At 34.0% G+C, this 13,057-nt stretch overlaps 1 protein-coding gene across 1 annotated transcript; it reads left to right on the top strand.

Moving 5' to 3' along the window:
- Positions 1–577: 577 nt before the first annotated feature.
- LOC112005635 (uncharacterized) lies at positions 578–1,320 on the top strand. The gene is made up of 2 exons (XM_024037926.1): positions 578–1,168; positions 1,291–1,320. Exons 1-2 carry the CDS (start codon positions 578–580, stop codon positions 1,318–1,320), a joined length of 621 nt encoding a protein of 206 aa, XP_023893694.1.
- Positions 1,321–13,057: the final 11,737 nt, after the last annotated feature.

The raw sequence follows: 13,057 nt of genomic DNA, 5'->3' as shown, positions 1-13,057 counted from the left end.
AACCATTGTCAAAGGTGCGTGCTACCTAATAGGAGATGGAGCCTCCATTAATGTCTGGTTAGACCCGTGGGTCCCTTGGATTCAAAATTTCATACCAAAGCCAGCACAACCTGCATTTGCTGAGACACCCCTTATGGTTTCCATGCTCATCAATGGACCATCCCAACATTGGAAAGAGAGTCTTATCCGCCAACTCTTTGAACCATCATCTGCAAAGGCAATCCTATCCATTCCACTTGCTGTGCACCAAGGCAACGACAAACTCATTTGGGTGCCTTGCTTAAGAGGAGAATTTACGGTCAAATCAGCATACAAAGTCGCCAACCCACAGTCTTCACAAAGTTCTCTATCTGACCAGCTATGGAGAAGGCTATGGAAAATCAAAGTGCCTGAAAGGATCAAGATGTTGTTGTGGAGGATCGCATCAAACACCATCCCGGTTAAGGAAATCCTAGCTCAGAGAATGGGATTGGACAATTAGGTGTGTGAACTTTGCCATGAAGCCCCTGAATCTTCTTGCCATCTATTCTGCCTCTGTCCTGTAGCCAGAGCAATCTGGTTTTCTTCTTGCTGGGGAATGAGAGTTCATAACCAAAACATAACCAGCAATGCTGATATTGTAAAGTTGGTTCTTGAGCCACCTATTCCCTTGGATTTAGAAGTAGACAGAGAGCACATCACCACAACGTTGGCATTCACTCTGGATGAAATATGGCTCTTGAGGAATCAACTCATTTTCGAAGATACCAAGATTGACATTCTTTCTTCCAGCAGCCGTATCTCAAGCAGAGCAGCAGAATTTTCCAATTTGCACAACCTAGAAGTACATGCTCCCCCTCCTCTCTCACCAACTTCTTGGTCACCTCCTCCAGAGGGTACCATCAAGCTTAATGTAGATGCAGCGGTTGGACCCACATCCACAGCACTGGCAGTTATTGCTAGAGATCACACCGGGGTTCCTATTAAGCTTTGGGCTAAAAAATATATCAGCTGTCTCCCTGTTCAAGCTGAAGCCGCCTCGGTGCTTTGGGCCATCAACCTTGCCACTGCTGAGGGTTGGACGAAAATCATTATAGAAGGAGATTCTAAGATTTGTCTCGACGCACTTTCTGCGAAAGACTCCCTGCCTCCTTGGAATATAAGCAATATTGTTAGTGATGTTTTTTCTGTTTGTAAGTCGTTCATTTCTGTTTCTTTTGTTTGGGTTAGAAGAGATTGCAACATGGCAGCCCATGAAACTGCCAAGTTTGCTCCTCAAACCTCTGAGTCTTGTTGTTTTTCTTTGGACAGTCTGCCATTGGTCCTAGCCACCGTTTGTAAGGCAGACTTCCCCCCCTGTTCTTTCCTTTTTTAGTGCAATGTCATTGAAGTTTAGCAAAAAAAAAAAAAAGGATGAGTAACGGCATAAATTACGTAACGGAAGGAAGACATATTCCGTTAAGTAGGTTCGTGGATGGGACAGCGTGAGTGTTTCAATAGCTTTATTATTAAGATTTTAATAAGTGTTTTAAGACTTTGTTTTTCCTGTTTTGTTTTTAAATTTTTTTTGGCTTAAGTCTACATATAGATATATTCACTATAAAACATAAATTCTCATGTATCTATTTTTATATTCTCATAAAAATGTATCTACTTTATATAATAAGTAATTAAATACTCTGTTTATCAAAAAATAATTAAATACTCTTTATTAGCAAAAAAATAAATACTCCTTAGATTTGATGCCTTTGATAGTCCACCAAAGGGCAATATAAGAGGACCAATACATAAAGACACATATCAAATATCACATATGGTCCTCTAATCCAAAATAGTTGTTCAAAGGAAAAAAAGGAAAATTAGATATCAATTAGCCACTAGTTGATTTTGGATAAGGAGGCCAAGCTTCGGACCTAAAAAACAAAAGGAATATGATCAGCAAAAGCGACATGCAATATCTCAAACTATGAAGCGTTTCGGTTTTTTTGGGTTTTATGATCAGTTCTTTTTTGATGATGCCAATTCCCATGGGGCCCAATTGATTTATGTGTTGGTAGAGTGTTGGCCATATTATTGAAACATTGTAAAATATAAGTTAAATTACTAATTTGACCCTCAAATTATTTTGAAAAATTCAATTTAGTACCCTAACAATTCATTTTGGTCACCCAAATTTTAAAATCAAGTCTATTTCAAGTCTATGTCATTTTGTGTTAGAACCCCTTTTCCTCTTTCTTGTGTGTGTGTGTTTGTTTTTCAAAAAAAAAAAGTAATTGTCCCATATTGCTTAAGAGAGTGTGTTGTATGTAGTATAACTTGTCTCATCCTCTCTTAAAAGTTACCATGGCTTTTGAGTGGAGTTATGGTGTGCTTTTGTGTTAGAACCTCTTTCCCTCTTCCTTATGTGTGTGTTTGTTTCTCAAAAAAAAAAAAAAAAAAAGTCTATTTCATCCTTAAATCTTTTTGTTATTAAAATTAATAATTACCACTGACTTTATTTCAAATTTTTTATACTTTTAAAAATATTATTTTAATGTATATTTTATTTGCCACACTAATTAAGAAATAAAACCCAATAATAAAATTGACTATCTTTCATAGACTGTTTGTTTGTTTTTTGTTTGTTTGTTTTTTTTTTTTTTTTGGAGAAACCAAACAAATAGCCTGTTGAATACTCCAATTAATGCTGAATTGATATTCCTTCCTACTATGACTTCCCAGTTCCTACTAATCATATTGTAAAAATATATGCGTATATCTAGAGAGAGAGTGAGAGAGAGAGAGAGAAAATATATTTATTGTTGGTCAAGTGGGTTCAGTAGCTTCGTTGTTAAGACTCATTAGTTATTAAATTGTTGGATCTTCGTGTCTAGCTATTTCGTTTCACTACAGCATTTTCAACATTCTTTTTTTTTTTTTGAAAAATATTATGTTTAATTATAATTTTTTCACAATATTTTTACAATATTTTCATAACAAATCTTATATTATGTGGTAGTTGTTATTGGTGGGTAAAAATATAATTTAAATAATTGTTTAGCATTTAATTAGAAGAGAGATTGGACTTGAACTTGCCCGAACAATGCCACTGTTACATATGAGGCCTAGTCACCTTCCCCCAAATGCACTGATAGTGGGTAACTTAATCATGTAGCAATATTAAGCTTTATGACATACCTTAATATATATGACAATATATCTTATAATTATACTTTGGTTTTTAGTCACTACAACAAAATGTATTTTTAATGATGAAACTTAGTGAGGAAATATTTTTTCGTCGCTAAAATTACAGATTTAGTGACGAAATATGGATTTCATTGCTAATAATGAAAAAAATTATAACATTTAGCGACGAAAAGTAATTTTCGTCGCTATTGTTGATTTGAAACAAGGGTGCCAACAGAGAAAAACTAGGCACGAACTTAATTAATCTATAGTGACGAAATGTTTCATCACTAAAAGTTGAGATTTTTAGTGACAAAATATTTCGTTGCTATAGATGTTGCTTTGAATAGTATTAGCAACGAAACTCATTTCGGCGCCAAAGGTAACCAATAGTGACAAAACTAAGTCATGGCCAAAAGTCCAATGCATATAAACCATTGTTATTAATACCGTTCCGTTCCGGCCGGAACGGCCGGAAAATTTCGTACTAGTCCTTAAACTGGTACAAATCACCCTCTTGTTCCATCTCGGACCAAATTTCGGTTCGTTCCGGCCATTTCAGCCTGTTTCAGTGAATTTCGGTCGGTAAACATATTTCGGCCGGTATTGAATCTACTGATAAATGTAGAAAATTTTTACCTTTCCAAGTTTTAATAGCTATTACCTAAATAAAGCCACCCATCGCAGTTCATTTGACTTCGTTAGTAGCCTTAGCAACTTGGCCTTCTTCAGTTCTTCTTTTCTTCTGCACTTCGTTCTCTCCGTTTTCTTCTTTTCTTTGTACATTTTCTTGGGTGTCCGCACATTTGTTTACTCAGTAACCCTCCACTTTTTTCATTGAGCTTTGTATTTTGGCATTTCTATTCCAATTTTTTTAGTTTTGTGAGCCACTACACGTGACTAGCATTATAATAATACAATTAAAAAAGGAGAGTTAATAGGTTGCAGGCTTTGTGTCTTTTCCATCTTTTGTATTTCTTTTTTTTTTGGTCTATTAAATATTATTGTTATTATATTTTAAAAAACTTGTTAGTTATTATAGTAATAATTATTAATATTAAATATGGGCCTATAACTTTAAGATTCATGGTAATTTTTATAGGTTTGACCAAAAATATATATCAAAATGGTAAATATATATTATGATGGTACTTCCGAAATAGTACATCGATATTTACCGGTATTAATCGGTACCAAAATATTCCGTTCTAATGAACAAACCGAAACAGGGTCTGAAACGGTATTCATAACATTGATATAAACCAGCAGCTTTAGCGACGAAATCATAATTCATAACAAAAAAGTTAGAAACAGTGATGAAATAGATTTCGTCACTAAAAAGTACGGCTTAAATGGGTTAAATTTCAGCAAAAAAATTTTCCTTTCCTACATAAAATTTCATTTCTCCCACCCGCTCACTTAAAATTTGTTCAGCCCTCCCTCTCTCATTATCACTCACTCCCTAACACAAACACACACATCCCTCTATCTCTCTTTCTCTACCAAATCTCTCCTCCATCTTGGTCTCTTGGTTAGCTTCTACTAGATTTTCAGTCATTAAACTCTTATCCATGGTTTGACTTCTCCCAGCATGAATCTAAAGTAAAGCCTCCATGACCGACCTTCTAATATCTTTGGGTTTTTATCCTATATTGTTAGGATTGCTGTTTATGTTGTGGGTTTTGTTTTAGAAGTAGTTTGTTGTGTTTGTTGGTACATTTAAAATCTTATTAGAGGTTTTTAATTTAATCGAGTGAAATGTATTTTGTTGTTTGGCAACTATGTGAGCTAGGTTTCTTAAGAAATCATTTGGGTTTTTGATTTATATGGGAGATTGGGTTAATTTTAGAAAAAGGGTTTCCTTGAATTTTGAAATGTCTTTGGCATATGTGATTGTGATGATGGTGTTAAATATAAATTTGTGCAAGTAATATGAACATGTGTCTTTTACTTACCAAGTGTTTGACAAATTGCCAATATGAGTTACGAAATGGATTTTGTTGTTTGGCAACCATGTGAGTTGGGTTTCTTGAGAAATCATTTGGGTTTTGATTTATATGGGAGATTGGGTTAATTTTAGAAAACGGGTTTCCTTACATTTTGAAATGTCTTTGGCAAATGTGGTTGAGATTGTAGTGTTAAATATAAATTTGTGCAAGCAATATTAGCATGTGTCTTTTGCTTACCAAGTGTTTGACAAATTGCCTATATGAGTTATGAAATGGATTTTGTTATTGGGCAACCATGTGAGTTGGGTTTCTTGAGAAATCATTTGGGATTTTGATTTATATGGGAGATCAGATTAATTTTAGAAAAAAGGTTTTCCTTGCATTTTGAAATGTCTTTGGCATATGTTATTGTGATTGTGGTGTTAACTATAAATTTGTGCAAGTAATATAAGCATGTGTCTTTTGCTTACCAAGTGTTTGACAAATTGCCTATATGAGTTATGAAGTGGATTTTGTTGTTTGGCAATCATGTGAATTGGGTTTCTCGAGAAATCATTTGGGTTTTTGATTTATATGGGAGATTAGGTTAATTTTAGAAAAAGGGTTTCCTTGTATTTTGAAATGTTTTTGGCATATGTGGTTGTGATTGTGGTATTAACTATAAATTTGTGCAAGTAATATGAGCATGTGTCTTTTGCTTACAAAGTGTTTGATAAATTGTCTATATGAGTTATGAGATTGAATTTCTTGACTTGTGTTGTGACAATTGCTATATGAGGTTATGGGTTGTAATCCTAGTTGTTTATATGTACTAACACATGTAGCTTTAAGGTTTAATCAAGTCTCAAAGCTTTTGGCATAGGGTTAAAATTATAGTATTTTTCTTTTGTGACTTTATACGGATTTGAGTCAGATGCACTACATGATTTTTAATAAATTATAGAAAAATTATTTTGAACTGAAGTTTTGATGGTACATACTAGACATATAAGGGCTTCTCCTTATTTAATTTCAAGTTTTTTGGATAAAAATAAGTGGACCAAACGAATTTTTAAAAAGAGTTGACCTATTGCAAATTTAATCAGAAAGTATGATTAGAATGTTGAGATTATAAGGAATTTACTACAAGTTTTTGTTGTGTGGTCTATCTTGGAAGTTCATATGTGCTTTCTTTGACAAGTGTTTTACTTTGGCTAATTTTATCATGACTTGGTAATGACATGCTTTGTATTAAGTTGGTAAGTGCACATTGTTTGTGGTAGGGAAATAAAAGGTTTTGGTTGTGTTAAAGCCTATAAGTTTCTTGTATGCTTGCTTGGTTCCCGTTTGGGTAGGGGTATTCATTTTAGGATGGTAAAGTTAGGCTTTAGGGCCTTAGGTTTTGATTAAGTTATATTTGTTGATTACTTCTTCTTTTTTCAATACTTGAAGCATTTGGAGTTCTTGGTGGTGTGGAGAGGTGAGTATATGATATTTTGATGGTTTGGGTGCTATGAACTTGTTTTAAAACAGATGGGTAATGAAGTGTTAACCATAAAAGTTTAAGTGCTTAGAGTTTTTGCTTTTTGAACATAAAGTGTTTATTATATTACCTCAATGAGTTATGAAGTTGGGTTTAATTGTTTGTTGTTGATTATTTAATTTGAAGTTGGACTATGTGATATATATATATATATATATATAGATGTATGTATGTATGTATATGTATATGTATATAAAGTTTGTGAAATATGAAATTTTGTTTAAATTATTTTGCTCTAGAGGTGAGTATGTGATACTTTCACTACAAAAAAAATGTTATGTGGCCATGTTTATAAAACGCGGCCTTAGGTTAGAAAAACATGGCCATAGGACGATTTGGCCTATAGCCGCATTTTTTTAGGCCGCGTTTTCAAATATGGCCTAAACCCCGTGACTATAGGCCTGAGGGGTCTATGGCCGCACTTTTCAAACGTGGCCTAAGACTAGGACCTATGGCCGCGTTTAAAACATGGCCTAAGACTAGGACCTATAACTGCGTTTAAAATGCGGCTATAGGATTGGACCAATGGCCGCGTTTAAAACTGTTAGGTTCTAAAGATTTAGGAACTTATGTATTTAGAACTCTAATTTGTATTGTTGGCAAACCATGATCAAAACAGGTTGTTTAGTCTTGTTTAGGCTTGCTCAAAGTATGTTTATTTGTAAAACTAGAATCGAGTGATTGCAGATTTATTGGACTAAATCTGTAAGGCTCGATCGATCGAAAATTAGACTCGATCGATCGAACCACGTACAGATTTATTTTTCTGTAGAGTTCCAGTTCAGCCCAAACTCTATTTAAACGTCTTGGGGATCAAGTAAAACACTCCTATATATAAGAAAAACCCTAGAACGTTTTTGAGACTTTTGAAGAGAAAGATTAGAGTGCCTCTTGTGCCTCCTTTTATTTTTTAGGGTTTTGTACCCAAACATCTCTAAGTCTTTGTTGCTCATACATTGTGGTTTGTGTGAATCTCTTGTGAGATCCTAGAGGTGTTTGCCTTCACACATACTTAGGGTTTCCAAGATTCAAGATTATGTCAAGAACTTGGTGATCATTCAGTTGCAGATTCAAGAACTTAAAGATACACAAGCGGGGGTGCTTGTAGCTGATTGAAGAATTCAAGAAAGAAGGAGTCCGTGGATTCGAAGCTTGCACGTGGTCGTGTCAGTAAGTTCTACTGGTGGGTAGCATTAGGAAGTCAAGCGAGGAGCTTGTAGTCCTTTTGTATGAACTTCGATTCTTTCATAGTGAATTTAGGTTTGCCTTGAGGATCGGTGGGTCAAATCCTCCCCAGGTTTTTACCGTGTGATTTCCTGGGTGATCATATCATTGTGTCTTTTATTATTCCGCTGCTTTATACTTTTGATATGATTATTTGATTGCTTTAACCTAGAATTGCATAATTTGACTAAGTAACAACTTGGCTAATTAACTAGGCTAACCAATCTGGTTGTTTTAAGGGGTCTAAATTTCCATCAAGTGGTATCAGAGCAGGTAGCTCTTCTGTTTTAGATCTTTTGATCTAAGAGCTGATCCTTGACCCCTGTTGTCATGGATAATTTGAAGTATCTTTCTGATCATGTTTCTGTTCATGCTTCTGCTGATTTTATTGATGCCTATGATGTTTTGAATAAAAAGGACACTATTGTTTCTGTTGATTTTTTTGATGCTTTTGAAACTCTTCGTAAGGAATTATCTAAATCTTTGAAAATTTCTAAGAAATTCAAGGAAGAGTTAAAATTGGCTAATCTTGAAAAAGAGGATTTGATTGTGAGATTAGATGAATCTAATAAAAAGAATGAATTTTTGAGAAATCAAATTTCCTCTCAAGATGAGAAGATGAAAAACTTGGAACAAGAGTTAGTTGAGTCTAAAGTTAAACTTGAAAATTTGACTAGTTCTAAGCCTGCTGTTGATAACAGAAATGTTTCTGTTTCTCTTAAGCTTAAAACTGAGAAAGTTTATATCCCTCCTTTTAAAAGGAATAATAAAGAAAATGCTTATTTTGCTAGGTTAGACAAAGGTGAAGGTTCTGATGTTAACACTAAAGTTTCTAAACCAAAGTCTAAACCTACTGTTAGAGAGCATAATAAATCTGTTTTTGTGCCTACCTGTCACATTTGTGGTGTTGTTGGTCATATTAGACCAAATTGTTCTTTGTTGAGGCAAAAACCAAAATCTGAGAATAGATCTGCTGATAGGAATACTGATGTTCCTAAATTTGTTCCTGTTTGTCACTTTTGTGGTGTCTCCGGTTACATTTGTCCTAATTGTCATAAATTGAAATTTAAGCATTCTGTGTTTCAATCTAGGATATGTGATGATATTTCTCCTGCCATAAGTCCATATAAATTGTTTCATATTCTTTTGAGAAATTTGAGCTTGTTGGCTTGTGAAAGGAATTTGCAGGATTTCAGTCTTTCTCAGAAGATTGGTGTAATTCCTCAAATACACTCTGCTTCACATGGATTTTCACCTACAAAGCCGAATACTCGTGCTAAATGGGTGAGAAAAGATTCTCCAAGGTGAGTGTTGTTAACTTGTCCTTGATTTAATTCTTTCAATTAATTGTGGACATGTTTTGTTTTTATTTTTGGTTGTCTTGTTTTGTAGGTTGTTTTTTATTTTAAAAAAAAATCCAAAAACATTGAAAAATTTCAAAAAGACAAAAATATTTTATTTTGCGTCTTGTTTTATTTGTTTTGAGGATTACATGAGTTATGATATCTCTCTCTTGATTTAGAATATGCTTGACATTGTGGAGAAACTTGAATAGTTTGTACTAAGCTATTTTTGATTTTGTGTGAGTATATACTAGTTTGTACATGTACTCAAGGGTTAATTAAGAAATTGATATTTCTTGTTTGTGTACTCTCTATAGCTTAGTTTTGCACTATCATGCATTGCTTTTATATTGTTCATTTAGCATAATATGTGCTTTTTGTTTTTGGTCATAAATTTTCTTTTAGAACCAAAATGATTTTTGTGTTTTGTATTTCACATCTTGGATTTATAATCAAGGTTTGGCCATACTATTTACACATAACATGTCTTATGTACCTTGTTTAGCTTTGATAAGTTTATTTATTGCACTTGACTAGTCGAAACTTTGTAGTGCATGTTGTGTGGGAAAGATGTTTATGGTGTTTATCACTTTGTCTTAATCTTGAAGTCATATATTATTTGACTGTCGGACTTGATCCTTTTAAGAAAGACATAAATAACCATCTCATCACTGTTCACTAGCCAATCATGAACACCTTAGTGCATGTCATAAGATTTTGTGCTCGAGAAAGTGTAGCACATGCACAAAAAGAACATAAGGTGTTGCCTCGATTTAATTGCTAAATGCTTAAAATTGGTGTGTACTATTAGGCTTGATGCCAAATCACATAAATTAAAATTGTTGTGTATATTATGAGGCAAATTCAAGAAACTTACATGATTGCAAGCTTATGATCTAGGAGATGTGAGAGTTATATGATGTAACTCTTTAGGTGATAGTCTCTTTTAAATTCTATGTGATGAATTTTGTAAACTTTGTGATTGATTGCTATTCACATATCACCTCACATGTATCTCAAGCTTTTACTAGTTGCACACACTACACAAGTTACTCTTTACTAAACTTGGTACAATATATTGTGTGTGATTTTGTTGTGGCCATCAAAGATTAAAAGTTCCTTTATTTTAATGCAAAATGTGTATAATGTTTGCGCTTTAAGAACAAATTGATTGAAAATCTTGATTTTGGAAGATCTGAGTTAAATTCAAGTGTTTTTGAAAAACTTTTCGTCTTATACTCATGCATTTTTTATAAAACAATGTGCTTTGAGGAGTTTTTGCATTAAAATGCTCTGTTTTTCAAAAAATTGATTTTTCCAAACTTTCGATCGATCGAATCTGTTTTTCGATCAATCGAAATTGCGATTAAAATTTTTTGGTTTGAGTCTGCTTGACTCGATTGATGTTCGATCGATTCTCGATCGATCAAAACTGGAAAATTTTCAGTTTCTATGTTTTTGACCAAAATTTTTATTCATGCATCATTTATGTTTGGGATTCACATGCTTTGTATTGTTTTTGTATCCATCTTGCAGTTTTGTAGTCATATCTCTCATTGTTTTCACACATAACATGCATACACTTTGCTACATTGGGTACTCAACTTGATCACAAAATTGATTGATTAATTTTTGAGCTATGTACTTTCTAGTATATGCCTTTTTTATTTGTGAACTGTAGAAAATATTTTTCTTAAGAGATATGATGGATAATCAATATGCAAATATTTTCTCTACTCATGCAACTGTTTATGGGTCACATAGTGTCATGTTTGCATTTATTGAAAGAGAGAATATTTTTCTTCATGTGTATCCTCACCTTAGTTTTTAACTTTGCTTTGTGTGTTTTTAACTTTGGTCCTGTTGGTGAGGATGTTCCTGATCCTGTTGGTGATGCTGCTGTTGCTGCTGATTCCCCCCCCCCCCTTCTTTATTTTTCCCCAAAACTGTTTTTCCCAAAACTTGTTTTGTTTTTTCCTATTTTTATAGGGGGAGAAAAGTTTTTCTTAACCTGTATTGTTCATAGGGGGAGTTGTCTCTATTTTCTATAGAGTTGTCTTATTTTGTATTCCCTTGATTCTCTATTTTCTCTTATCCTTTATTGCGTATGTTGATTGTTTACTCTTTGTATGAGTTGTCTTTGTCAATACGTGACAAAAAGGGGAAGATTTATTTGAAATGTTTGAATATGTGTGGAAAATACAAGAATGTTATGTTTAGGGGGAGTTAACCTTGTTTTTGATGTATCTAACTTAGGGGGAGAGTTAGTTTGCATATTTGTTGATTTACTGTTTTTCTGTCACACATGTGTTTATGCATTTTGTTTAGTGTTTCAGGAAATATATAGGTTGATTCAATTGAGCTGCTGTCTATACTTGCAACTGATGGATAGTAGTTAGGTTGGATTTGTTGTTATGAGCATTATTTTTGTAATGGGCTTGTACTTTGTAAACTTTGAGCTTTTAGTTTGTGCTTTGTCACGGATTGCCAAAGGGAGAGTTTGTTAGGTTCTAAAGATTTAGGAACTTATGTATTTAGAACTCTAATTTGTATTGTTGGCAAACCATGATCAAAACAGGTTGTTTAGTCTTGTTTAGGCTTGCTCAAAGTATGTTTATTTGTAAAACTGGAATCGAGTGATTGCAGATTTATTGGACTAAATTTGTAAGGCTCGATCGATCGAAAATTAGACTCGATCGATCGAACCACGTACAGATTTATTTTTCTGTAGAGTTCCAATTCAGCCCAAACTCTATTTAAACGTCTTGGGGATCAAGTAAAACACTCCTATATATAAGGAAAACCCTAGAACGTTTTTGAGACTTTTGAAGAGAGAGATTAGAGTGCCTCTTGTGCTTCCTTTTATTTTTTAGGGTTTTGTACCCAAACCTCTCTAAGTCTTTGTTGCTCATACATTGTGGTTTGTGTGAATCTCTTGTGAGATCCTAGAAGTGTTTGCCTTCACACATACTTAGGGTTTCCAAGATTCAAGATTATGTCAAGAACTTGGTGATCATTCAGTTGCAGATTCAAGAACTTAAAGATACACAAGCGGGGGTGCTTGTAGCTGATTGAAGAATTCAAGAAAGAAGGAGTTCGTGGATTCGGAGCTTGCACGTGGTCGTGTCAGTAAGTTCTACTGGTGGGTAGCATTAGGAAGTCAAGCGGGGAGCTTGTAGTCCTTTTGTATGAACTTCGATTCTTTCATAGTGAATTCAGGTTTGCCTTGAGGATCGGTGGGTCAAATCCTCCCCAGGTTTTTACCGTGTTGTTTCCTGGGTGATCATATCATTGTGTATTTTATTATTCCGCTGCTTTATACTTTTGATATGATTATTTGATTGTTTTAACCTAGAATTGCATAATTTGACTAAGTAACAACTTGGCTAATTAACTAGGCTAACCAATCTGGTTGTTTTAAGGGGTCTAAATTTCCATAAAAAATGTGGCTATAGGTGAAAGCTATAGCCGTGTTTTAAACGTGGTTATAGGATCGGACCAATGGCCGCCTTTAAAACGTGGCTATTGTTTTCACTTATAGCCACGTTTTAAATGCAGCCATAGGTGCTGGTCTTTGGTCGCGTTTGAAAAAGTGCGGCCATAGGACCCTTGTTGACAGGTTCCAAGAGATATTTTAGCCCCGTTTTAAACGCGGCTACAACCCCCTGACTAACTAATTTTTTAATTTTTTTATTAATTTTTTTTTCTTTCTAGACCAGATGGCAAATGCAATTTACAAACGTTGCTATATGTTTTACAAACTCTACTATAAAAAACCTGTCACACACACAATTCCAGCTTGCTATTCCTAGAAAATAACAAGCTGAAATTTTCTCAAACCTGTGACAATTCCAATCAATCTTTAACAAATA

The sequence above is a fragment of the Quercus suber genome, unplaced genomic scaffold (assembly GCF_002906115.3).
Source record: "Quercus suber isolate HL8 unplaced genomic scaffold, Cork oak 2.0 scaffold_1116, whole genome shotgun sequence".
NCBI lineage: Eukaryota > Viridiplantae > Streptophyta > Magnoliopsida > Fagales > Fagaceae > Quercus > Quercus suber.
Note: the sequence above shows the minus strand (reverse complement) of the source record. Positions and strands in the feature narration are given on the sequence as shown.

What these genes read in the sequence shown, in the direction of transcription:
- LOC112005635 (XM_024037926.1), top strand. Translation starts at nt 578, where the DNA reads ATGAGAGTTCATAACCAAAACATAACCAGCAATGCTGATATTGTAAAG. An exon ending in TTGTTAGTGATGTTTTTTCT is followed by an intron (nt 1,169 to 1,290) that starts GTTTGTAAGTCG and finishes TTCTTTGGACAG; the next exon opens with TCTGCCATTGGTCCTAGCCA.